The 25,144-nt window shown below is 37.6% G+C and overlaps 1 protein-coding gene across 3 annotated transcripts in view; it reads left to right on the forward strand.

The window, feature by feature from the left end:
- Positions 1 to 25,144, forward strand: part of PRKCE (protein kinase C epsilon) — a 300,604-nt gene that overhangs the window by 251,527 nt on the left and 23,933 nt on the right. For all 3 annotated transcript variants that reach the window (XM_051613079.1, XM_051613081.1, XM_051613082.1), the window contains exons 12-13: positions 18,224 to 18,362; positions 20,709 to 20,897. In XM_051613079.1, the coding sequence (XP_051469039.1) occupies positions 18,224 to 18,362; positions 20,709 to 20,897 (328 nt within the window). The remainder of the gene's footprint in view (positions 1 to 18,223; positions 18,363 to 20,708; positions 20,898 to 25,144) is intronic.

The raw sequence follows: 25,144 nt of genomic DNA on the forward strand, positions 1-25,144 counted from the left end.
AAATAAGCAGGATATCTTCCCTGCAGGAAAAGGCAGTGGGCTGGGGTGGAGTGGAGCGGGGCTGAGGGAGATGAGAAGCAGGAAGAAGGGTTGGTTCCCAGGCTTCTGGCATTCGGACCAAGGGAGTCCCCCCTGCCATCTGCCCAGCTTATGTATTGTGCTAAAGGCTGCTTTCGTATAGGAGAGGCTTTGACAAGGTTTCCAGCTGTGGAAGGATGAGTAAAGGCTGTGGGAATAGGATATGAACCACACAGGCTTGCCAACAGTAGAATGCTTTCTACATTTCTCCTGGGTTTGGAGCATAAGAAAGTCCTCCGTGGGCTGTTGTGTGGGAGTTGGGTATGCAGAGGAGCCACACAGGGCAGTCAATATTTAGAAGGATAGAGCAGCACCATTGACCTCGTTTGTGGAATGACAAGGTACTTCCAGGGGGTGTTCCCGGTAGCGAGGTCAGCATTGTTGTTTTTTTTTGCTTCTTGTTTATTTGGTGCAAGATTTTCTTGTTTAATGACCGTTTGTATAGTGCTGTATTGTGTAAATAAAGCTATGACCTTTACCTTCTGATAACAGCGTAGGAGTGAGTTAATGTTAAATGAGAGAGGGCAGGGAGTGGGAATCTGCCAGGGTTAATGCCAAGTTTACATTCCTGTGAGGGCAGCCATGTTCCGGTACGCCTGGTAGAAAGGGCAGCAGTGCTTCTCAACAGATAATAGCAGCAAAATGTTGCAGAGCTTATTTGTATTTATTTCTGGGTGAATGTCAGTGATTTTAGATGATTGATGTTTGTGCTTTTATTTTATAACAGGAGGAAATGTGTGTTATCTTTCTGCATTTGATACACAAAATAAAAATCTGCTACAGCCACCAGCACTTGTTTAACTGAAGTGTACAGACACAAGACATTCCTGTAGTTTTCCTGAAATGCTGAGACACAGCTTTGCTTCTACAGAAACGTGTACCAGTTCCAAACAAAATAATATTCTTCAAAAAATTTTCTAACAGAAGAGAATGCTTTTTGTTTTGCAGTGCATTCAAACTCTGAAGGTGCTTCCTAAATGTAATTCTGCTCCTAACAAACTAAAGTTAGGACTGAATTTTGCAGTGCCCTTCAGTCGCATTTGTCTACAAAGAATGGAAAACATTTCTATAACCCAGTTACAGTGGTGTTGAAACTATGTCATGTTAAGGGTGAGGCTTTGCCTTTTTGCATGCTATTGAATGCATCTGCTGAAGTTTCATAGTGCACTTCATACAGGGAAGTGCACAGCAAACATGGTTCTGAGGCAAAAGGCATTTCACAAAGATTTTGTTGTGCTCTTGAGATGCAACAGAGAAGTTGGGGAGTAAAGCAAAACATTAGTTTAAAACACATGAAGAACTCTATTTAGTGGTTTTTTAAAACCATGATATTTAAGATACTAAACAACCTTTACCAAAATTTATCATCAAAATTTTGTTTTAAAACATTTGTTTTTCCTATCTTTTGGTCAGAGCCTTTCTACTTTTTGGCACAAGGTTTGCATGTATTCTCCTTGCTCCCTCTTTCCTCCGACTTTCATCCACCTTCTTGATATAAAAGAGCTTATCACCTAGATGCTGCTTTAGCAAACATTTCTTCACAAAGGTCAACTGTACTCATAGACTGTTTTGATTCAGTGAGACTACTCATATGCATGAGGTATGGAGCTTCCTGGATGATTTGGGACCTTGGTTTGACTTTTCAGATTGAAAATGTGGGGTTTTTTTAAACAGAAAATCATCACATTCACTGCTATTGAAAACCATATGTTATTTTGCTTACCATTTTACAAGCTGTGGAAAATGAGAATTTAGCCAATCTGAAAGCTAATATAACTGAGCTATCTCTGAAACTTTTGAAAACTTTTAAAATGTCTGTTTAGCTGACAACTTGTGCTCAAATGTAAGAAAACAAAAATAATACTGTTCACCAGGAGGCTTAAGAAAATAGCCTAATGAACTCAGAGAAAGTACATCTAGTAAGAACCCCAGCATTTTGGGAAGTGCAGCTAAGTCTCTACTGCAACCAGAATGAACAGTGGTAGGATTACATCAGAAGGGCCTTGGGCAGACTAGGTGCAGTCTAACCAGGGGAATCAGAAAGTGGAATGAAATGGATTAGGTGGCCATGACTCTGCTGAAAATGAGTGGACAAGTGAGGGGTAACAGGGCCAGAGTAGTAACAAGCCACTTAGCTTACCTTCTCACATGACAAATAATACCTGCCCCTCTCCTCAGCTGCCAGTGCTTCACAGAGTCCAAGAAAGCAGCTTCCCAGAGCAGCAGAGAGGGCCAGAAATACATTGCATTCATCATCTCAGCAGCCTTGGGTACGTGTGGAGGAGGCAGATGTGGAGCAGGGCTAAGCAGGAATAGCAAGGCCAGCGTCAGCTTATACTGAGATGGGAGTTCATGTGGTTTCTGTGCTGTGATACATTCAAGGATTGATGGCACCAGGGAGAGACACTCTCCTGCCACCACCAAACTGAATTTTGACCCCCCCAAGACCTCTTATGTTGGGAATATAGTGTTTTGGATTCAATAAAATTCCTATGTTAACATCCGGCTTATGAGAAGAAGCCCAAGCCGCATTTTTTCTCATGAGGTACACACCAGATGGGTCTTCACTTCTTGCCTCCTGCTTCTAGAATGTCTTTGTAGTAGTCAGTCTTGCAAAACAGCAGAGAAAGAGGAAAAAAAAAAATACAGGGGAGGGGCCAGAAATAATGCCAGTACTTACATAGGTATACTTCTTCCTCCAGACTAATTTCCTTCTGCTGATGTATGGAAGTCACGGAAAATACTGTTCTTCAAAACATATCAAATGCAAAAACTACATGCAGTTGTGTATATTTTCTAAGGTAGATGTGACAGTGGCAATTGTAAAAGTATTCTTTTCAAGGTATTCCAGTCTTTGGGCATGGGGTTGCCCTTTCAAGGGGAATGAAGGATGGAGTGGCTTCAACAGTAGATAACCGATATAGCAGCACCTTGGATGCACCTTGCTATGAAACTGAATAATACAGAAGCAGTGCCCTCAAAAAAACAACCAAAGAAAGCTTCATCATTAATAACCTGAACTGAGGACCATGCATTAAAAAAATGCAGCATTAAGGATAAAATTAAGTAGGAACAAATAAATATTATAGCATTTAACAAACACAAATAGTGAGTCAGATGGAATTGCTATGGTCAATTAAGTGGTTAATGGATATTTAAAAGCTTCCAAACATCATTAAATCTGAAACAGCTCTAAAGGAGTACTTGTAGAACAAAAATAATATGCACTTAAGAAACTGCCTGAGTATATATTTGCCTAAGCTTAACCACCAATAAGAACACAGCAAATGTTTACAGTACTGTATGCTGAGGGCATAAAAAGTCATACCAAATGTGTGCCAGGTCATTTGTTGATAATCTGTAATAGGTCCCGAGGGGTTATATTATAAAGAGGCCCTGATTCTCATTTATATGAAAGTCTTTAAATACCTGGTAGGCATACAAGAATCTTCAGATTATGAACAGGGGTGGCAGAGGGCAGGTCAGCAGCATACCCCTTGGCACCAGGCTGAAGGCAGTCCTTTGCAAGCTCTCTAGACCCTTTGAGCTGGTTTCCACAGATGCTGAGGGAGAAATGCCCAGGGTGGAGGTGAGAGAAATGCTTTGGACAGCAGTGGAGTTTAGGTAGCTTCTCTTTTCACCTTTTGAAAATTCACAAAAGGAGGGAATCTTCTGTCAGCCTTCATGAGATCATAGTGAGTGGTACACTCAACAACACAGTGGGACAAAAGTGCTTTTTTTCTGTGAATGACCCAAGAGGAAATGGACTTGGCTGTGATTTTTAAAACATCTGCAGGTTGGGAAGAAGTTGTTTTCTCCAGGAGTAGAAGAGTCAGAAGAGATTTTAAAACAACATCCTGGAAATTTTCTGTGTAGTAATAACAACAAAACATTAACTGATGTTAGTGAGCTAGTGCTTATAAAGCCATAGGTAATTTGATGACAAATCTGGTATAAATCATTACATTTACAGCCTTTTCTCCCCTGGGTCAGCTATGGGTGTGCTTAGCTAGGCCATGATATTTGTCTTACATAAACCAAATTTGAGAGATTTAGGCTAAAACCCCCAAATCCTGCCATTAAAAAATGAGGTTTCTTTTTTACACACCTTATTTCATAGGATCCATTTAAAAAGCAACTGGACACAGTTATGTTTGCTTATTTACAACCATGGTAGCATGAAGCATATGAAAGAAAGTGGAAGGGATTATGCTTGGGGCAGAGTGGGCAGTAAAGGGTCAAACTGTATCATTGCTAATGGAGTATTTCATGTTACTGTTTGAAGTCTGTGCCTGGGTTGAGAACTCTCCTATAGCCTACAGATGGGCTGTGGAGACTAAACTAATAGACTAATAGGCTAGACTAAACTAATATCCCCATTTGTTTCAGGGTTGGATAACATTGAGTTTAATACATTTAATGTATGTCTTTAGGATGTAGTTCAACTTCTGCGAATTCTCTCTCATTTTGTTTCAAAAGTGTTTTGATAATCTTTCTCAGAATCATTTGTTCATGCATTTGTATTTGGAATTCAAAATGTAATAATAAAAATAAGGTATAAATGTGGTTATGACATGACATGGATTTATAGAGGCTGCTATCTTGTGTATAGGAGACTGGTTCTTTAAAAATCATTGTTCTTATTTACAGTAAGTTTTTTTCTGACATCAGAAGAGCAAAGCAATTTTATAATGAAATTAAATTCTACTCAGTTTAAGGCTGTCAGAAGGATGCGAAGAGACTTTATTGAAAGTTATAATTTAACAAAACTTTATATAAAATAAATCTTCCATAAGCTGTATAGTTAGGTTTCTTACTAGCCTTTGTCCATGCAACTATCTGGGAGTTTTATAGGATAATTTCTGATCTTGTCAGAGCATAGAGTCTGCTTAGCAGATCTCTGAAGGGAGACCTAGTGCCTGGACACATAAAAATTACAAAGATAATTCCCCAGGCTCAAAATAATATGTTTTCATTTTGACACAATTTTTGACCATTTACTTTGGTCAATAATTCACATTATAATACTACTGAAGCCAATATTTACGTGCAGTGACTACACAGTAGATAGAAAATGTTAGAGATTAAAATCATATTTCAGTCTCCCAAATCTTGTATTCAAAACTCCTCTCTTTTTCATTTGGGCTGGACTATTAGGCTCTTCTCTGTAGCCTCTGTGTCTTGACAGCAGAGGGTAAATTGGTATTGCACTTATTGCCAAACCTGGTGCTGGCAAAAGTGAACACACTGTAAATTTCCTAAGTCATGCCATGTTTTATCTCATGTGAGTAACCCATGAGTCATCTTTCCATGACATTCATATTAATTAAAAATAGTGGGATGCTTTGTATTAGTAGATTTTAAGTGATGATATTGTGATGTTGGCATTACAGCCGAAGCAGCATTCCCAAGCATGTGTTTTCTGGAGGAGGTCAGGGAAGGCTGCAGGAGCTACATCTGAAACAGCGCTGGAGCTGAAACTTCCTGCACAAAAAAAAGTTTCTCTAGGACTGTTTGTGCAGCTTTCTGGCCAAGGTTGGGGGTGAAAATAACTTTATTTTGCTACACAATCCTAATTTTAAAAGAATACATTGTGAAATGTAGCTTTCTGTATTAACCTATATAACCCTATTTAGTTACATAACAAAGCAAGATTTAGAGTTGGAACCATCAGTGGAAAACACAAGCTTCTGTGACCTTTGTCTGGAAGCAGCATTAGGAGTTTATGTATAGACCAACAGAGAAGGGCAAGAAACTCCTGTTGTTTCAGGCATCGTCTTCATACTTTACACACAAATAATACCAATTCTTCTTAATTTTGCCAGAAACTCTCCACTGCAGTAATCTTCCATCAAACACACTAGAAAATTGTTAACTCTGCATAATTTTGAAAAAGACAACTCTAACTATATAACAGAATGCTTTTAGAGAGGTTAAGGAAAAAAAAAGATTTAACTCACTGTTTTTACAAGACTTTCTGTATGAACCTGTTAAACTGCTGTTGACTGCTACTGGTTTGATCCTTGAAAAATACAGCAGGGTTAGAAAGGGTTTCTAGTTAAGAGCCTATATACCCTTTCCAAGTTCAGACCATGTTATTGTGTAAAAAGATGTTTAGACATGTGAACTGTGCTACTGAAATCAGAATAGAAGCAGAAATTATTAAAATCTTTCTTCTTGTGATTCCATATAAGCAAACATTTTGTTGGAAGCAACATTCTTCCTGAATTACATCATTTAATTTAGACCATATAATTTATTTATTCCATTCTGTGTAATATTACATGCACTAAGCTGTGGAAAGGCTTTCCATAAAAAGACCCAAGAGGTTGAACTAAGACCGAAGTGAAGTTGGAAAAAGTTCACTGCAGAAGCTTTTTCTTTCTGACTAAGAAAGCATTTTTCTCCATGGAAACATGATATAGAGCTTTAACAGGAGCCCGCTTACTGCTAGGAGCTGTGTTTGTTCCCTGCTTAAGGACACCCTTGGGAACACAGGGAAGAGAATTCTGATAAATTTGTTTCTTTTATAAAAAGAAACAGTGTATGTAAAAACCGTCAGCAGCCCTTCTCCTTTACACTTTCAGGACACCATAAAGCTTCAGAGGGCCTTGGCTAGTACAGGAAAGGCACTGAAATGTCAGCTCATGCTGGCTCATTAATGGCTTGCTCAGAATATGCTACTAATCACCTGGGTTTTAGCCATTTTATTGTATGCACCATGTTATGGTGCCAGACTAAGATCTTTCTTCTTGAGGAAATGGGGTCAAGCTGTGCCAGGGGAGGTTCAGGCTGGATATTAGAAAAAATTTCTTCACAGAAGGAGTGGTGAGGCACTGGACCAGGTTGCCCAGGGAGGTGGTGGAGGCACCATCCCTGGAGATGTTCAAAAAAGGGGTAGACATGGTGTGTCATAAGATGGTTTAGTGATTAGAGTTTGTAGGTTCGATGGTTGGACTTGATGTTCTTGAAGGTCTTTTCCAACCTTGACAATTCTATGATTCTTTGATTCTTCCCAGCATTCTCATGTTTTCATTTTTTTTCCCTGAATCTAATGGTCATTCTGTCTGTTCTTGATAGAAGCCCAAAGCAAGCATTATTGAGGATGTAAGAGATTTGTACTGTTTTACAAGCAGATTTTAGTATTTTAAGAACTTTAATTTTCATCTTCACTGTGTGACCTCATCTTTGAGTATGTTGAAGTTCTGGCCCCTTGGATGAAAAATCGGGATTTGTGTATCATTAGTTCCCTTTTGATAAACTACCCCAGCTGAATTAAAAAGAGAATGTTTACTAAAGGCTTGAAGCTAGAAAAGGGATGGGAGGCAAGGGAGAACAGGACTTTTAGGTGAGCATTGGAGGCCATCTGCTAGCACTCAAAAGCCTCTACTATGTGCATCTGTGTTCAGTAGGTAGATAACAAGGTTGCATGAGGAGTCAGCTTTCAGTCTTACTGCAGTGCTAAGGCACACTGGTCTTCTTTATGTAACTGGACAAAGGCACAGGATTTTCTTAGTAGCTGCTGGGAAAACGTGGCATGCTTTTCCCTTCACTGAGTCAACAGTACACTTGGAATTGGTCATTTCCAAGGGAGGTGTCGACATTTGTGTTACAGGTGAAAGAATGGCATTTGGCATTCATGGAGGAAAAAAAAAAATCTCTAGAAAATTAATAGGGTTAAAGCAGAGGACAGGAATGCTATATACCTTAAAACAGTCTGTATTTGGTGTGACAGCAGGATGGCAATGTACAAGATTGGATCAAATTAATTTTTGCTATTCTAGCTGTGACTTTTGTTAGTAGTCATTTCAAAACTTACACTTGATCTTAGTAGGCAGCATGTTGGAAACAACAGGCTTCCAGCTGAGGGAAGTTTTTGGCCCAGTATTGTGATTGTGAATGAAAACCCATGTTCCCTGTCGGACTTATATCGTACTAAAATAATATTGGTATTGTTACACAGCATGACGTTGATTGACCTTTAGGCTGGGGGAAGTGTAAGGCTAACAAGTTAAATGCCATTGAAAACAACTATCTAAATCATAAATTCAGAATGACCTGGTTTTTGCATCTGTGATTTAAGGAAGAAAAGTGGAGATGTGGGATGAGATCCAGGGCTAAACATCTGAAAGAGAGAGACTAAAGTAGTTAACTTTAGTTGATTAAAGATATTCTGATCCTGTTTTTCTCTGGTGTCTTGACCTTACTAAAGTTCATTTAGTATGTAATGGAAAAAACAGTGAGTTTGATAGCAAAATACAGGAAATGCCTTCAATCATGGCTGATTAGAGTAGCAGCTTTTCTTCTGTTGTTTTAATTTTATTTTTTAGAATGGTCTTTCTATGTGCCTGAAACAATGTAAAACAATAATGCTTTGGAACCCTTTATTTGGTGTGTCCAAGTAGAGCAATTAAATGTCTGGCATTTTGATGGATATCTACGTGGGGAGTTTTTGCAGTCAGAAGAGTTCCATATGACCTAAGTGAGAAAAATTAAGAATTATTACAGTATAACTTCAAAGCCTAGCAAATTGTGAGTGTGTGGCAATTCCACCATGAGTAACAAGACAAATGAATGCAGATCTTTTTTAAAAATATGCCTTTGTTTGTCTTTCTTCTACAAAAATTGAAGTTTTATAACTAGTTTGAGTGAAATATCTGTCTGGAAGACAGAAAGCTGGAAAGCAGCTTGTACGGAGTATACACAAGGCTCAGATTCATCTCACCTAACATTAGGAATGCAGCTGAAGCTTCCAAGTCAGGATCCTGCTTGTCCTGGAGGTGGAAAAGGGTAAGCTTTTCTGGAAAGCTATGCAGCCCACATGTTCCATGAATCATCTGCCTGAAGATATATATGGAGGTGGCCATAGAGCGAGCCTGGAGCAAACTACGGTACCTCAATTGAACGCTGATGTCTGGTGGCATAAATCTGGGTTAGAATCCTGGAAAAATAAAATTAACATCAAACCAGAGCAAAATGTTTCAGAGCTCTAGATACTTTCATATTTGAGGTGGGTTTTTTTAATGGATGGAGTTGTGGTTGATAATATTATGTCCTTTTATTCTGTCTTTCCTGGTTGTATAAGGCAGTAGTATATTCTTGTGCATTATTAAGAGTTACAAGGCTTCATTGCTGAGATAGTTGAATGAGAACTGCTAGAGAAGTGCAAGATACTACCTGGATAGACATACGTTTGTTGGATGTCAGTTTTTCTATTCTGTATAAGAAAGCTTCACTCAAAAATAGAAAAAGAGATTTAAAGGATTTCAGTCTTTTGGGTTAGCCACAGAAACTGCTTGCCTGAAACCCAGGTACTCTTTTCTTTGTGTTTGCATAATTTGTGTTCCATTGTTGTTTGAATGACAGTGACTTTGTCATCCTACCTATTGAGGTCACTGAGAAAAAAATTGCTTCCAAAGAAAAAACTTCTTAACAGATGCAAACTTAATTAGTGTGTCTCCTAATAAGTTTGCTTTCTAAGGTTCTGCTAACATTTTCTCAGAATTGAGTTATTGAAACTTGATCTGACAAGCTTTTCTAGCTTCACACCATCCTTTCACTGTCTTTCATCAAGTGGTTTTACAAATAACAATTTAGTTGGTTTTCTTTAAAAGGATTATAGACATACATAGTAGGCACTTTTAGTTTGTGCCCCACTTAACCTATTGTTGTAATATGTAATCTTATTTTTATGTTATTTGAGATATAAAAATAAGAGCATGAAGAACCTCACACAGTAGAATACCACAGCTTGAGTCAGTCCTTGGCTAAGCCCAGGGAACTCTATTGTCTTCAGTGGGATCACCAGGGTGTCAGTGAGGACAGGATTTATCACATTACATATTTAGCAATGACTTAACACATGATCTTTGTGGCAGAGGCTGAAACAGTAAATAACAGGAATAGTACAGATTTCACCCTGTCGTTCCCACCCTGAATACATAGAGCCAGTTCAAGCAAAAGGTTATAAAATTGTGTTTGTAACCAAAGCAGAGACGATGAGAAAGAAAGAAGAAAAACCCTGAGAGAAATGTTAGTAACCTTACTGTCAGGGCAGTCACATGTGCAGTGGGGGAGCAGGACAACCAGACAGCTCAGCCTCGGTTTAGAGCTGGTTTCCAGGATGTCACTGTCCTGGGCACCACACCATCAACTGTCTGCACACTACTTTAAAAATGAGATTTGAACAGTCTGTGTTTTCTCCCAGCATGAAACATAAATGGTTTGTAAAATCTTAAGAAGCCTTACAAAATTAGAAAATCATTTCCTATCTAGTTTACCTGCAAGTTTCTGAGGCTGATTTTTTTGTCTTGTGCAATAGCCCTAACATGAAGCCAACTCCGTTCATTACAGTTCTTACTTGGTACAAAAATTGCAGGCCTGCAGGACATGGAAAGGCAGAATTGCCACTAGGATCCAACACAAAACTTGTCTAAATCAGGGGTTTGGCAGTAGGCTAAGTCAAGAGCCACAGCTGTAGTGTTACATCCCATTCCTGCCTCAGGCTCATAGAAAAATTGTTGCGTTCCCAGGTAGGAGTAATGGAAGGATGAGGTTTATAAAGCAGTGTGAAGGGAATGTAAAAGGCAACCTTCTCTTGAAAAAGAAATAGAGACCGTACCCCTCCGTGCTTACCCAATTTTTAAGAATGTTTTACATGATGCGTGTTTTAAACTTTTACATATTTCACTTATGTTCAGAAATAAAAATGTGGAAATAAGAAGAAAGGAAAAGCCACACAAAGGAAAGCTGTTAAGTATGATGTATTTATTTGTCTGCACATTATTTTAAGGAAACTCAGCATAAGATAAGCAGATCAGGCATTGTAATGTCCTAAGCTGCTACTGACGATTGTAGTAAAGTTTGGTCAAAGCCATTAAAAAAGCCATATAGAGAAATTATTTTGTAAAAAATGTTCTTATGCTAGCAGAAAAGTCATTGATTTCCTTAAGCTACTGGAAAGGAATATTAAATCTTTGTTCAGTATGTCATTAAGACATCAGTAAATAGTTAGGGCTGCATGATGAACACACAGCCTTCTTTTCCGTCTCAGGACCCTGCTGATTCATAGAATCATAGAATGGTTTGGGTTGGAAGGGACCTTAAAAATTACCTACTTCCACCTAGAAAGTTTTTGACCTGAAAGTTTTCTCAATGGTAGACATTGCTGGAGCCAGTGGTGTTAGACATTGCGCAAGTGATACTTTTGCCTTGGAACAGCAAGGGTTCACAAAGCCACAGAGAGCAATCGTGTCTTTGTCTCCCTCTGATGTCCTTAGTGGGTAGATAGCAAACTTCCTTTTGCTACATCCCACCTCCCATCTCTGCCATGTCCTTAGTCCACAAGATACTTGTGCAAATGGCACGGAGATGGAGGTTGTGTTACATAAGGAAAGTAACTGTGTCTGACAGAGTGTCACTATTGTCACATTAAAAGCCTGCATTTTCCATTGATGTTTGCCCTGCTATCTGAACTATCACTGTTTTCTTCGATGGAAAGTATCTCTGACTTTTTCTGAAACCAAGTCAATGTGCTCTTAATTCATCTGCCACTAACCGTCATACATACTGATACATATCAGTGTAAGGTGGATTTGCTTTATTCCAAATTTGGCACTGCTGAAAAATAGCAGTTTTCGAATCTGCACAGCAGGTTTTTCTGTATATGTCTGAGTACGTCTCTGCTATAGCTTTTGCAACAGATAGCCTTTAACCTTTGATAATATCAAGTAATGTAATGGTGACAAAGAAAATGTGTATCATAAATCCAGTAATTCCTTAATGGGTCAACATAAAAGCAAAGCAGAGAAATTCCAAGGCTTTTGGATCAACACAGGCAAAACTTCTGAGATCTCCAACAACAATAAAAGCAGCAGAACCATCTTTTTCTCACCACTAGACTCCAGTTTCTCCCTATTTTCTCCCACTAACAAAAACTATCCTGCTGTCATGAATCTGCTCGTAAGCATGAACAGTCTAGTGCGTGTCCTATTTCTTATTCTTTGGATGAGGCAGGTCACATCCAACTGGTAGAACCTGACATCCAATGACGCTGCTATTATTGCATGATTATGATCAGTAACACCAGGAAGTATAGGATCCGTTTTTTCCCCTTACAGTTTCTTAAATGGGAAAAATGATATTATTCGTTTGTGTGTTCTTAGAAGTTATGGTTTGGATTTTCTCGTTTTCGTCTGATCTGTTGGAGGTGGGTAGGGAAGCCTTGCTAATGTGTTGTGACTAAAATACTTAAAGTAACAAAGGAATCTACTAGTGAAGAGCAGTCATCATGTATCTGTCCCATAGTTTACATATGGAAGCTGAGATTGTTGATGAGAGCTAATCACTAAAGAAGCTAACAACAAACATTTAAATTGCTGACATTTATTTTTGTTTTCTGAACAGTTCCATATATAACTCCTATCTTACTGAGACTGGAACCTAGTTACCTTAGTTAACAGTATTTTGAGGATGCCAATGTGTTTAAAGAACAGAGGCAAAGTTTTTGATGAATTTATGAGTCTTCCAGAAAAAAAACAACAAACAAACAAAAAACAACAACAACAAAACAAAAAACAAACAAACAAACAAAAAAACATTCCAGGCAGTATTGTACAAATGGACCAAATCTATTATATTTATTGCTTGTGATTGAAATTTGAGTTGAAAATGCATCATTAACTGAAATTGTAGCAAAGAGCCAGTTTATGCTGGGTACAGGAGAGACTTGTTGTTGCTGCTGACCGTCTTTATCTCAAAAGCAATTTGGGTACCCCTGAGTAATTAAAAAAATAATTGTAGGAATGTAGAAGTCTTGCCTTAATTAAACAAAGAAAAAAACCCATCTTGCTCATTGAAATTGTTAATTGATATAATGAGCATATTGCCTTCAGTTATGAATTTCAATAACTGTGGAAACTAGAGAACAGTTCTGATGGTTCTTTGTATTGTTGTGGAATTTTACCTTCTGTGGTTTGTTCAGTCTATTTAAAGCCTACAGAGAAGATGTGATTTTCCCATGCAGGAGGACAATGGCATTGATTTCATGTACACTGTTGAAAGGGTTTATTGCAGTTGAAAGTCACAAAAAAAAAAATAAAAAAAAAAAAAGAAGGATCTGCTTCTTTGATGGTTGTTCAGTAGATGTGTACTTTAGACTTGCTTTTGGATCTTTCATCTGATGTTCTATAGATGTCTGGTAAGTTCAGCCCTTCACTGAACTTTCCCTCTACAAAGAAATATTCTTGTTTATTATTTTTTATAATATTATGTGTAGATAATAATTATTATCCTCCATTCTGACCTGTACTTTAAAATGTATATGCTTTCTTGTTTTGTTGCTCATGCAGCAGTTAGAGAAGGGGCAGATGCTGTGAAGATATTTCACTGTAAAGTGATAGCTTAAACCAGCATGTGATCATGTTTCTTAGCTACTTGATCTTGTTCTTCAAATATGGATTCATTAGTCACTAATGTTTACTGTGTTCAAAGGCTACTGTTAGTAATGTTTGGCAGACTTTCTGATTTTGCTCGTCAAAACCCATCTTGGCTGTTTAATTGCCTTACTTTCAACAAGAAAATTATCTGAGTGACACGTGTGACACATAAGGCCACACACAGAAGGCAGTTACCTCGCTGGCTACTGTTGGAAATCAGACTTTAAGAACCCAGTCCTGTGAAGTCCTCATTCACTGAGCGTTGTGAGTCAGTGTCTCATGGCACTGGCATGGGGAGGAAGAAATGAGCATTACAGAAGTTTTCTTGCAGGTTACCTGCAGTCAGCCCATTCTTCTGTTCCAACTTGCACAAACCTTATAGTTATAATCCTGTTTCTTTCTTGAGATCCTGCCAATCATTCCAGCTTCTGAGGTGATTGCGATGCTGGCAGGTATCCAGAAATAGAAAACAAGGCTTAAATTTCTTTTTAATGCTTTCTGAGAAAGAAAAAAAAATAATTAAAAAAAAAAAACCAAACATTTTATGCAATTGACTGCACAAGTCAACTGAACTGACTGTACAAAGTATCTTGGCAAACAAACAAAGGAGAGACATGGCTCAATGTAGCATTACTGCATTCAACCAATCTGGGCATTTTCCTGGCTTAACTGATCAGGTTGTTTGCAGTTGCATGTAATTACTCAGGTTGTAGGAACTCATTTTGTTAGACATAGGTGACTTTCTTCGTTCCTACAAAGAGAATGCAAAATGAGAAAAGAAGAATTTAATAGACCTTTGTCACTGAGCCATCTGACACTGTATTATTTGCTATGCTCCAATTTAGAGCTAAACAACTGGCGCTAATATCAGGAACCAAATAACAGACAGAAAGGATCTGAACGGGTCGTTCTGTACAGACAATTAAAATACATTCCATAGATGGATAACTGTTTACTTTTAGAGCTGGCTGTTTCTTAGAACAGTTCTGGAGAGATACAGGTCTTACATTAAAACTTAAAGGTTTTTTTTCAGTGAAACTGCTACTCTGGAAAGACAAGCATCATTGACAACTCTTTTTCTGTTACTTTTTCATTTATTTCCTCTTTTCTGTCTGTTTTTGTTTAAATTTTTTCCTGTGAGTTTTCAAACAGCAAGTTATCTATTATTTTATTTTTATTTAGTTAACTAAGGTCCAAAGTTGCATAATTAGGGGAGTTTGGTGGGGATTTTTGTTTGGTTTATTTCTTTTTTTTTTTTTTTTTTATCTAGCAACTGTAAATTGACATAATGTTTTTGAAAGGTTTTCAGTGTAAGCACTTTTATGGACTATGGTAAACTTGCAGGCTAGCTCTGAATTGGCACTTTGGCAGACTCCCAGCTTACCTTTTAACATCTCATCTGCACTTTAATGGCAGTTGTACTACTGTTGTTTTAGCTTCTTCTAAATTTCTTTGAAACTTTCATGCACTTTGTATGTGTGATAATAAAAATCTACCGGTATTAAATTCCATTGCGTGAGTAATTAAGCTTATGTCCTCAGCATCTCCAATAGAGTTCTGAAGAAGCTTATAGGCTTCAGTCCTTTGTTGGCTCAATGAAAGTGTCCCAGATGTTTTTCTTCTGTCAAGTAGGATTATAGTTTGATAAATGGTAAGAAAGTTAAATAGACTTATACTTTTTACAGGTAGGCTTAAAATTTCCCCATTGGCCTCTACTGGTAGTCAGAATGTAATATTTAGGCTCTTCCTGTTTTTCTCTTTGCTCAGTTTGTTAATTCTGTTTTTCTACTGTCAAATTACGTTTTTATTGCTATATCTTATACAAATCTTCAACCAAATAAAGACAATGGTGAGTATCCTGCCCTTCTCCATTATGCGGTGGCTTGCTGTTAGTGTTTTACCTACTGGTGAGATTCCTCTTATCTTGGGAGTTTCTTGGATTACTGACTATATCTCCATTCAACTCCATGGCTATCATATGGGTGGCATTAAATTAAACTTCAGCAATGTTACGTCCTAACAGCTGTCTGTTGAGACAGTGGCTGGAAATGGTTCCAAGATTACATAAAAAATAATTATACTTTGATTTCTGTGTCTGAACATCTTGACTTTTCGAATACAACTTCTATTCTTCCTCAGCTTAGGAACATCCAAGATAACACTGCATTTGGAAGGTTAAAAGCTACAAGCTTATTTGCTTCTCCCATCTGCAAGACCCTTATGCTATTGTTGTGCTTGGTCACATTCTACTTGATAATGTTACAGTCTTATCTTAATGTAAATTAAGTTTTTGGGGTTTTTTTTGTCCTTTTTGTCTTTTGATTCTAACACTTGTAATTGACTGGAGGAGCAGTTTTGGGAAGGTGCATGATTTTGGAGCAGGGAGCTTTATTTTGGTAATTTGACTTCTTTGTGAGGCACGGAGCTGCTGCTGTTTGTGTGCCTGTACATGATGTTGGACAATTCTTGCAAAACACTTTCTAGGGATAGGAAGAGGTGGTTATTTGAGGGGTTAAATGGTTAGATGTAGGGGATTATGTTGTGGCCAGCCAGATCTTGGCTTGTTTCTGAGCTCATAAAAAGGATGACCTTAAGGAATGATAAAATATGTTTTCTGCTCCAAGGAGCATTACATGGGTGACCAGCTGAGGACCTACAAGAGCAACATAACTGACCTGGAGATAGTAAAGTCTGGTGTAGAGGAGATGGGTTGCAAGGAACATTTCTACAGCCAGTATATACTTTGGCTACATAAACTATATCTGATAAAGCTGGTTTGTAAGGGAGACAGTGGATGTATGGTTTGTGAGGTAAATCTCTTTCTTTTACCATGTCAAACTTCTTGTACATGCAGGAACTGCTTTGTAACATGTGGACAGCACAACTGATCTCTACATGCAGAGTACGTCATCCAGTGCTTCCAAGAAGTGTCTGATTTAGTGCATAGATGTACAATGATTACACAGACCTTGAGTAGTAAGTCCACTGTGTCCCAGAAATATCTGATTTTTATGCTGTATTCTAAATATCTTGAGAAATATTTGTTAGATAAATGTGGGCTAGCACATTCAAAAAATTTGAACAAGTGTCGAAAGATAAAGAAAAGAATGGAGAGAAGCAAAGAATTCATCTACTGAAATTGGGGTGTTGGGGACAAAAAAACATATCTGGGGGAGTCCAAGCATACTGAAGCCTTGGACATGTTCCTAAAAACTCTTAATATAATGCAGGTTTGGAAAGGTTGTTTAATAATTTTATTTCTGTGAATGCTTCTGCTGTGTTATGGTGCCTGTGGTTCCAAGGTCTGGGGGCCCACAGGGAGGCACTTCCCTGAAGAAATCCTCAAAATAAGGTGTAGACTTTTCATTCCTTGCTCAGGTGGAATTTGTTGGCATAAAGGATTTTTGCAACAAAACCTGTATCTTTTCATAGGTTGTTGAGGTGAAATTTGTTTACAGTGACTGGCATGGAATGATATTCCTCTATCTGATTTAGAACTTGCCTACACACATTTTTTTTACTCAGCAATTCTACCTATGGAAATTTCACAGATTCTTTTAGGATAGAAGTTCTAATCAGAAAGTGTTCACAAAGAGTCATCTAAGGACATGTGTTTTGCTTTTGTTTTTCACCTCTGTGTGCACTCGTACATGCAATGACTTCACTTATTACTATGTATTTTAAATACATGGCAGATGCCTAAAGCCTAGACAGTAGTATAAAAATAAAATGGTTCCTGCAATATACATGGAGGTTTTTTGTCTTTGTTTAATTATTTCTACATGATAGAATGTTTTGTTTTTATTTTTATTTTGGGGCTTTATTCATGCAAGGGAGTTCTTTTATACATGGACTCTCCAGATACCTTAATATTTTAGTTTAAGGCAAGTGGCAGGTAAGTGAAATGGTACCTACCATCCGTTGTGTTGGAACATGCAAGAGTCATCAATGGTATATTTAGAAAATGTGCAGAAGGCTAGACAGGAAAGGTGGATATCTCTTTCTCAACCTGTTTTTACCTCACCCACTTTAATAACCAAAGAAATGTGTGGTTTTGACACAAAAACATTTGTACAAGTGATTGGAGACAACTGCTAAGATACATTGTTTAGCAGTACAAAATATTCCTGAGAGATTATTTTTTAGAAGGTTTAAACTGCAGAAAATGGTGCTCCCAAAGATAAGAGCATTGTTTTTTATCCCTCTCGTGGCAGTCTGAACTTTGAATTGCTGGTGTACGTTAAAAATCCAATTGAATATTACCCAAGTTTGAAAGTATCTATTAATTCAATCCATTGATAGACTGTGGGTAAATTGGTACTCCTTACTTCGTGCTAATGCAAAAATGAAGAATGGCTTCATTAGACATTGTTGACCTATTTCACATGGAATGTTACATTTGTTGCAAAGAAGACTGAGATCTTTTCCAAAATTTTCTGATTCTGTCTTGAGTACAGCTGTGTCTTCGTGCAGCTAAAGAGAGAGTAAAGGCCTGGTCTGGCAAAATGCTTGTCATTGCCTGCTTCCTTATTGCCTTTGACCGGGTCCATTTAGTGACTGCTACCAATTTTTCAGGCACACGTGAAGGGCGGTTTCTCATTAGTGATTGTGAAACTATCTATTTGTCGTATTCTTTAGTTCTTTATGAAATTCTCAAATACATGATCAAAATTTGAGTGTTGATTTCATTTTGAACCTTTTTGTTTCAGGGACCTGAAACTGGACAATATTCTTCTGGATGCAGAAGGCCACTGTAAACTGGCTGACTTTGGGATGTGCAAAGAAGGGATTCTGAATGGAGTGACCACCACAACCTTTTGTGGCACACCTGACTATATAGCTCCAGAGGTATTTTTTTTAACTGCACTAAGAATACAGATATTATAATTCATCAGATTGTTACATGTGTAATCTTGGACACTTTTTCCATGTAGCTGAAAACAGCATAACATGCAGACTAGAGTGTGATGCAGTTTTTCCTGGTTAATCTTGCAGAAATTGGTTACTCTACTGCTCACAAGCAGTATTCCATGTTGATAGGAGTGGCAAAGCATCATTTTTCTGTTATTTGTTCCCTGCACTTAACTGTATTCTTCTCCATCATTGTGAAGGCACTTGCTAACCTTGAAGGTCCTAGATGCTATTAAGTACTGCCAGCATTGGTCTTTAATAGATAAATGTTTTCAGTGTTTCATGAATCTTAGAAGGGGGTGTTCATATGAGAGAGACAATACATTTTGTATCATTTTGACTAGGGTCTTTGTGGGTATATATATTTTTTTCCTTTCTTTAAATTATCTGTGAGTGAAAGATACTGTGTTTGTGGTACTTCTCATTATATGGATGAAGAGAAAGTTTAGACTTGCATAGAAAGTAGGGGCTTTTCGTATGGATGCTGCATATCAGGTGGCAACATGGAAGTCATTTCAAGGCATTCAATGGATAAAATAAGATACTGAGAATCATACTCAATCTATATATCCTAAATTTTGGTATTATGAGGTGTATTTCCAAGTGCCTAAAATGAATCAATATTGTACAGTTAGTTACATAGGTAGATGTTGTCTGCTCAGTTTAGTTAGTAATCTCTGCATCTTTCTGCTGAAGATTCAGTGTGCTGACTTAATGTAAAAGTAGCGTGGGTTTGTCTTTCATGAGCCATAAATTTGCAGCAGGGAAAAGTGGTAGTTTGTTATTTGCTAGAGACAATAAATTAGAAATCTATATGATTAGTGTTCATGGCTGTCAGTCTTTGTTAGCACTCATCTTGAGACTATCATAATGTAAATGTGTGTTTTACAGAGTTTGAAAAGTTTTCTGACATTGAAAGAAAATAAATGCTAGTGTGAAGGTTTGGGGTTTGTATGAATTCTTTTCTGATTCAGTATACTAATTGAGTCCTTTGGCAAATTCCTTTAAAATTATTACTGAAAATGAAGCAATAATAATTTCCCAGGAACTTTTACATGAAATCCTGTTCTCACCAAAGTCAGAAACTCAGGCTTCCATTTTGCCATCTTAATTGCAGAATTTTATCTTCTGTTTCTCTTGCATCATGTTAGTATGTTTCAATTTCCTTTTCTTTAGCAATAACTGAGCAATTCCAAAGACTGCCCAGAACACTTGAAAAGTACACTTTTTAGGAGTATAATTTTCTGTATTTGTTGTCTATGAAGTGTCATATCCATTCAATTAAAAATTCAGTTGGGATCCAGACCTCTGTATTCAAATATTAACTCATTTCTGTTTTTATGTTAGGACTGAATTTGTTTTTATGTTGGTCATGATTCCCAAATACAACACTAAACTCACACAGTTCACCACAGGGCTTCTGACTGTAACACTAGAGTTCTTTAAGCAGATAGTGGAGTTGTTGCCATTCCAACATTTAAGCTGCCATTTTAAGGCAGTCAGCTTCACCTTAAACAGCCACCCACTCTGCTTTCCCAAGTCCCCTGTCATGCTGAAACATTGCAGCCAAACAAGAAGCTTCTTTTCAGTGGAGAGGAACCAAGGATTAAACTTGACCTTTGTACAATACTAGTTCTCTAACACCAAGTGCAATAAAACTTCATAATGCTAACCTACTGCTCCCAGCTAAAGGTATTTGCTACAAGGTTGAACTTGTGCCATGCAAAAAGTTGTAGCCAGGTTTTCTGAAAGCAGGAGCAATTAAAGTAAGTCCTACAGCCATGTATTGTACAGTGTTTTTAAAAAGAACTTGAACAAAAATGCTTTTGGCTTCCTTCAGTCCTACCTAAAGGACTAGAATAAATCTCTGAGATGACTGCAGCATTACAAGCTAGTTCAGTTTGTTTTGTTCAAGATAGAGACAAGGAAATGTTTCACATTTTCCAACAATCTGTTTTGTATATGTGAACTATCTTCCCCTATAGCGTGACCTGCTTTAAACAGTCTGGAAGGATATGCAGCTCTTTTGCTCATGAGCATACTTTTTTACTCAGGGGACTGATAAACTCAGTCAGGACTTCTGAGAATAACTATGCATTGACACTTAGCTGTGTTAGTGCAAATTGCATGGATAAGAAATCATGCCTGCTGTTACCAAAATCAGTGTGGGATTTGGTCTTAGTCAGGCATAGGGAAGAAGGAGGGGTGTATAAAACAGCGAATGTGCAGCCAAGTGTGTTGCCCTAACTTCTCTATTCAGTCCAATCTCTTTTTCTGTACCAGATCCTCCAGGAGTTGGAATACGGCCCATCAGTAGACTGGTGGGCTCTGGGTGTTCTCATGTACGAAATGATGGCTGGGCAACCCCCCTTTGAAGCTGACAATGAAGATGATCTCTTTGAATCCATCCTTCATGATGATGTCTTGTATCCAGTCTGGCTCAGTAAAGAAGCCGTCAGCATTTTAAAAGCAGTGAGTCTTCCATTACTTGTTTTTCTCCTCCTCTTCATGGTGTGGGGTTTTTTATTGTTGTTTGGGTTTTTTTTCCCTTGATTAAAATTGAATTTTCTGAAAGCTGTTGAGAGCAGTCACCGCTGGGAGTTCAAGCACAGTTCAGAGTGCCACTGTTAGGATAATGGGGCCTGGGATAAATTACACCGCTTGTGGGAAAGGAACAAAATGTTTGTATTCCAGGCACTTGTACACTGTATAAATCTGTGTATCACAGATTCATGTTTCAGGGAAAACCCAACCAGCTAGAACTGTGCTATCACTTTGACACTTCATATGCTGTGTGTTAACTGGAGTGGGGGAAGCACTACGTAATTAAAGAAACCATGCTTTTCTTTAATCCACTTACAAAATTTCCTGTCCCTCTGCCTTTCTTCCCCTATTGTCAAGATTGGTTAAAGCAATTTATTTACAGCTGCAGGATCTGTTTTATAGTTTACATAACACTTTGATAAGCAGTCTTAATCTCATGTAACTGATTCTGCCCTGGTTAGAGTTTTTTCATATGAGCAGCCTGACAGAAATGTGCGTAACCAAGTTCCACAATTTTTTTAATCAGTCAAAATGTGCTGCTGGGCAGCTTCAGTTTTTAGACTAGCTTTCTAAATTCAGGTTTATTTCATTAACATGACACTGACATAAATTCTTTCTTCTATACTAGTATCACCCTAAAATAAAAAGCAAAACAAAACAGAAGCAGCATGCCAATTCCCATAGTTTGAAAATCTGAGGAGGATTTCTAGCTTTTAGAAAAAACAACTTGTTTTTTATTCCAGTTTTCAGCCTTCTTTGAAAGTAGTAAATTTCTACCTCTCCACTTCTGTATTCCTTTCAACATGTGGAATAAGGGAAACTTTAAGAGAGCAGCTGGCCGTGTAAAGTCCTGCAGAGATCTTCATACACAATTGCATTTTGAAATTACATCTAAAACTTGAACAAATTCTGATTTTAGCACAAGTGGACAGGTAACACATTCTGCAGAAATGCTTATCTTGATCTGCTAAAAATATCTCCAGGCACATTGTAGTTGAGAGATAGATACTCTAGGAGATGATTCAAAGCAGAAGTCAAAGTTAACCTTTATGAGTTGTTTGTTGCAGTACCTCTTTTGCTTCATTCACTGTAGTGAGAACATTGGAGGATTTATTAAAGCTGACCTTTATACATATTTTCCCTTTTCCCCCCAGATACCCCTCTGATGTTATGTTATTAGCTGACATGATACTTTAATGCATCCGGTTTTGTTCCCAGACCCTTCAGTCATCTTCAGTTCAGCAATTAAAATGTATGGATGTGCTGCAGAATTCAGGCTGATATCCAGGGTTCAGGGGTTATTTTGGTGTATTGTAGAGAAAGGGTTGTTGCCAATGTTCATATCTGCATCTGAATTTCACTGAAGACCAGGAGAGTTTCTGTAGTGTTTTCGTTTCAATATGTAAGATCTGTTACTTTGCCATCCACAGGCTCCTTGAGTAAATCCATGTTAACTGACTTTTCTGTTACTCTGAATCATGGAAAACATTTGTTGGAGGGGAAAAGTTAACTGATAACTCTTGGTTAAATGTGTAGTACAAAAGCCATTGTAACTATTAGGAGAAGGTGTTTGTTTTACAGAGGAAAGGAAGAAACAGATTTGACAATCAGAGCTTTACTGTTACCTCATTTGTGGTGCACATACTGAGATGTCTAACTGTTAATGTTGTACATGTCTATACAAATGCAGGCACAGAATTGGGCTGCAGGTGTAAAGTATGTATTTTTGTCAATGTAAGTGCATGGGTGTTAAACCCTCGAATGTCTTTTAAAACTGAATTTGCTATAGTTTTCCTAAGGCTGTTTTCCTGGGTAAACAATTTGATAAGTTGGCATGATTGGTATTTTGCTGTAGTTGTAGCTTTTATGTTTTTACATCTTTTTCTAAAGTTAATCCTTGATGTCATTATAAACCTTAAAAAGATAATTGCATACATTAAATAGATTTACCTATAATAATAGATTATTCCTCACTGGGCAAGGTATCTTAATTGGCATAAATTGATAGAATTTGATGGAGCTATGCCAGTTTACACCATAAAAAGAAAACGTTTCCTTACATTTAGCAACCTGCTTGCCTATGTAGCTATGGTGTGAAACCTGTTTGAAACTTGTGTTCTTCATCTGATCCTTGTCCACATTCTGTTAAATGAAGAACAGGAAAAACAGAGGAAAGAAAGAGGCGTCTATGTATTTTACTGCTGAATGGTAGCAAGGGATTAACTTTGGAACACTTCGTTTCCTCACATTGTGCTTTGAGACATGGGTTTTATTCTTTAGAAACTGTATTTTTACACTCCTCCAAAGAGCATGTAAGGAAAGTTTAATAAGAATATATTCCCTTGTATTAAGTAACAATGTTTTCTTATTTTCTGAAGAAATAATTTTTCTGGTATTTTCAAAAAAAACACTTAGGAGGATAATTTTACAGCTCAGTATTGTGAGGCAGCAGTTACTTATCCCATGAAATCCCACAGATCTTATTAGTCCTGTTTCTGTGAATTGACAGGAATTGCTATTTAAAATTCTTTCCTGTCTGGTAAGGAAAACAATTCTTCATTGAAATTAGCTCTGTGCTTCTTTGCAAGCAATGGAGAGAGCTTCTCTACAGTGTGTGTTCCCTGTGTACCCAGATGCCAGAGATCTCTGTGAACAGCACCAGGACTCTTTTTTTTCAGCTGTACCATTTATGTCAAGAAGTAAAATTTTGGGAGCCTGATGATCCTTGATTCAGGCCCCAAGATGAATTGCTATCTCAGCAAACTTTTGTCCTGTTGTCATTTAAGTCAGTAGGAACTCTGATCTTAAAAGGCTTCCCTTTTCATAACAGGAGGTTCCTGCCTTAATATAGGAAAATAAAAAGGCAACACTTAGAGCCATGACTGTCAGCTCCATTGGCAACCATCTCGTCAACACACTACAGTTAACAGCTGTCTCTGCCCTGACAGTTGCATCATTGTTGATGATGTTGGTAACAGGGAATAAATGTCAGCTTGTGCTTTGGAAATAGAAGGAGAAAAAAAAATCAGTATTTTGTACAGAAAGTGAAATTTACAGAATTAAATGTCCACCTCAGAAGTCTGAGATTATTTAATCATAATCGCATATGATAACTTTGTTTGGTTTTTTTAAGTGTTCATTCATAAGTTTGTTTTCCCTCATCATCCATTTCCCAGTTTCATGAAGTTTGTGAAGTACAGCACTAAACTCTACTATCTGGTAATATTTTCCTGTCCTGAGCTTCTTAAAAATGACATGTTCTAATTTTTTTCCTGTCTCTGGCTTAAAACAAAGATAGAGCTTTGCAAACACTAGGATCAAATTTAACTTCTTTCATACCTGGATTATACAGTACAAAAAGCGTATCCTGTAGTTTCTGTGTTCAGTTTCTGCAAAAAGTGTGGCTGCTGGTTCCTGGCCTGCTTCCTGCAGTCCTGGAGGTGAAATAAAGCAGAGGAACGTAGGAATGTGTTTTGTGGTAATCCAAGAGACTTCACCAAAGCAAAGTAGTCCTTTCAAAACCTTTGTTTCTCCTGCCCATAGAAAATATGGCCTGTAGTTTAGGTATGACTTGTCCACTTGCAGAAGAACTTGCAGAGCAGCTGAACACAAGACCAAAAAGGATTGTCTTTGGAGTGGCACATATATGTCAGAAACCACAGAGAGAATTGCCTTGCTAATCTATGTTATATCTTTAAAATGATAGCAGTGGTATTCTCCTTTAAGTGGTTGATCTAGCTTTCTAAAACCACCCTAAGGGCTTCAATAGCAACTCATCTAATAACTGGAGTACTAAGCAAGGGTATGTGTTATAGTGTTTTATTTTTGGTAAGTTGTGGGGTTTTTTCTACAGTTGTATAGTATGAAGTACCTAGGTTAAAAAGACACTGAACAATTATCATATTTTGTTTCATTTGCACACTTATTAAATTTAAAAAATGTTGTAATATAGCAAAGCTTGAGGTAATTCTATGAGTATGCATGTATGTATAAGAACAGCATTCATTGCTACTTGAATTGCAAGGATTCTGTTTCCACACGCATTAGGAAGTAAGTAGAGGGATTGCTAATAAAAGGAGAAATAACAGAGCAAAATCAGCAACATTTCATATCAATGTCTTACATTCATTGTACAGCTTTTTACTGAAAGGAGTAGAAAGAATTTAAAAGTGAGA

The sequence above is a fragment of the Apus apus genome, chromosome 3 (assembly GCF_020740795.1).
Source record: "Apus apus isolate bApuApu2 chromosome 3, bApuApu2.pri.cur, whole genome shotgun sequence".
Taxonomy (NCBI): Eukaryota; Metazoa; Chordata; class Aves; order Apodiformes; family Apodidae; genus Apus; species Apus apus.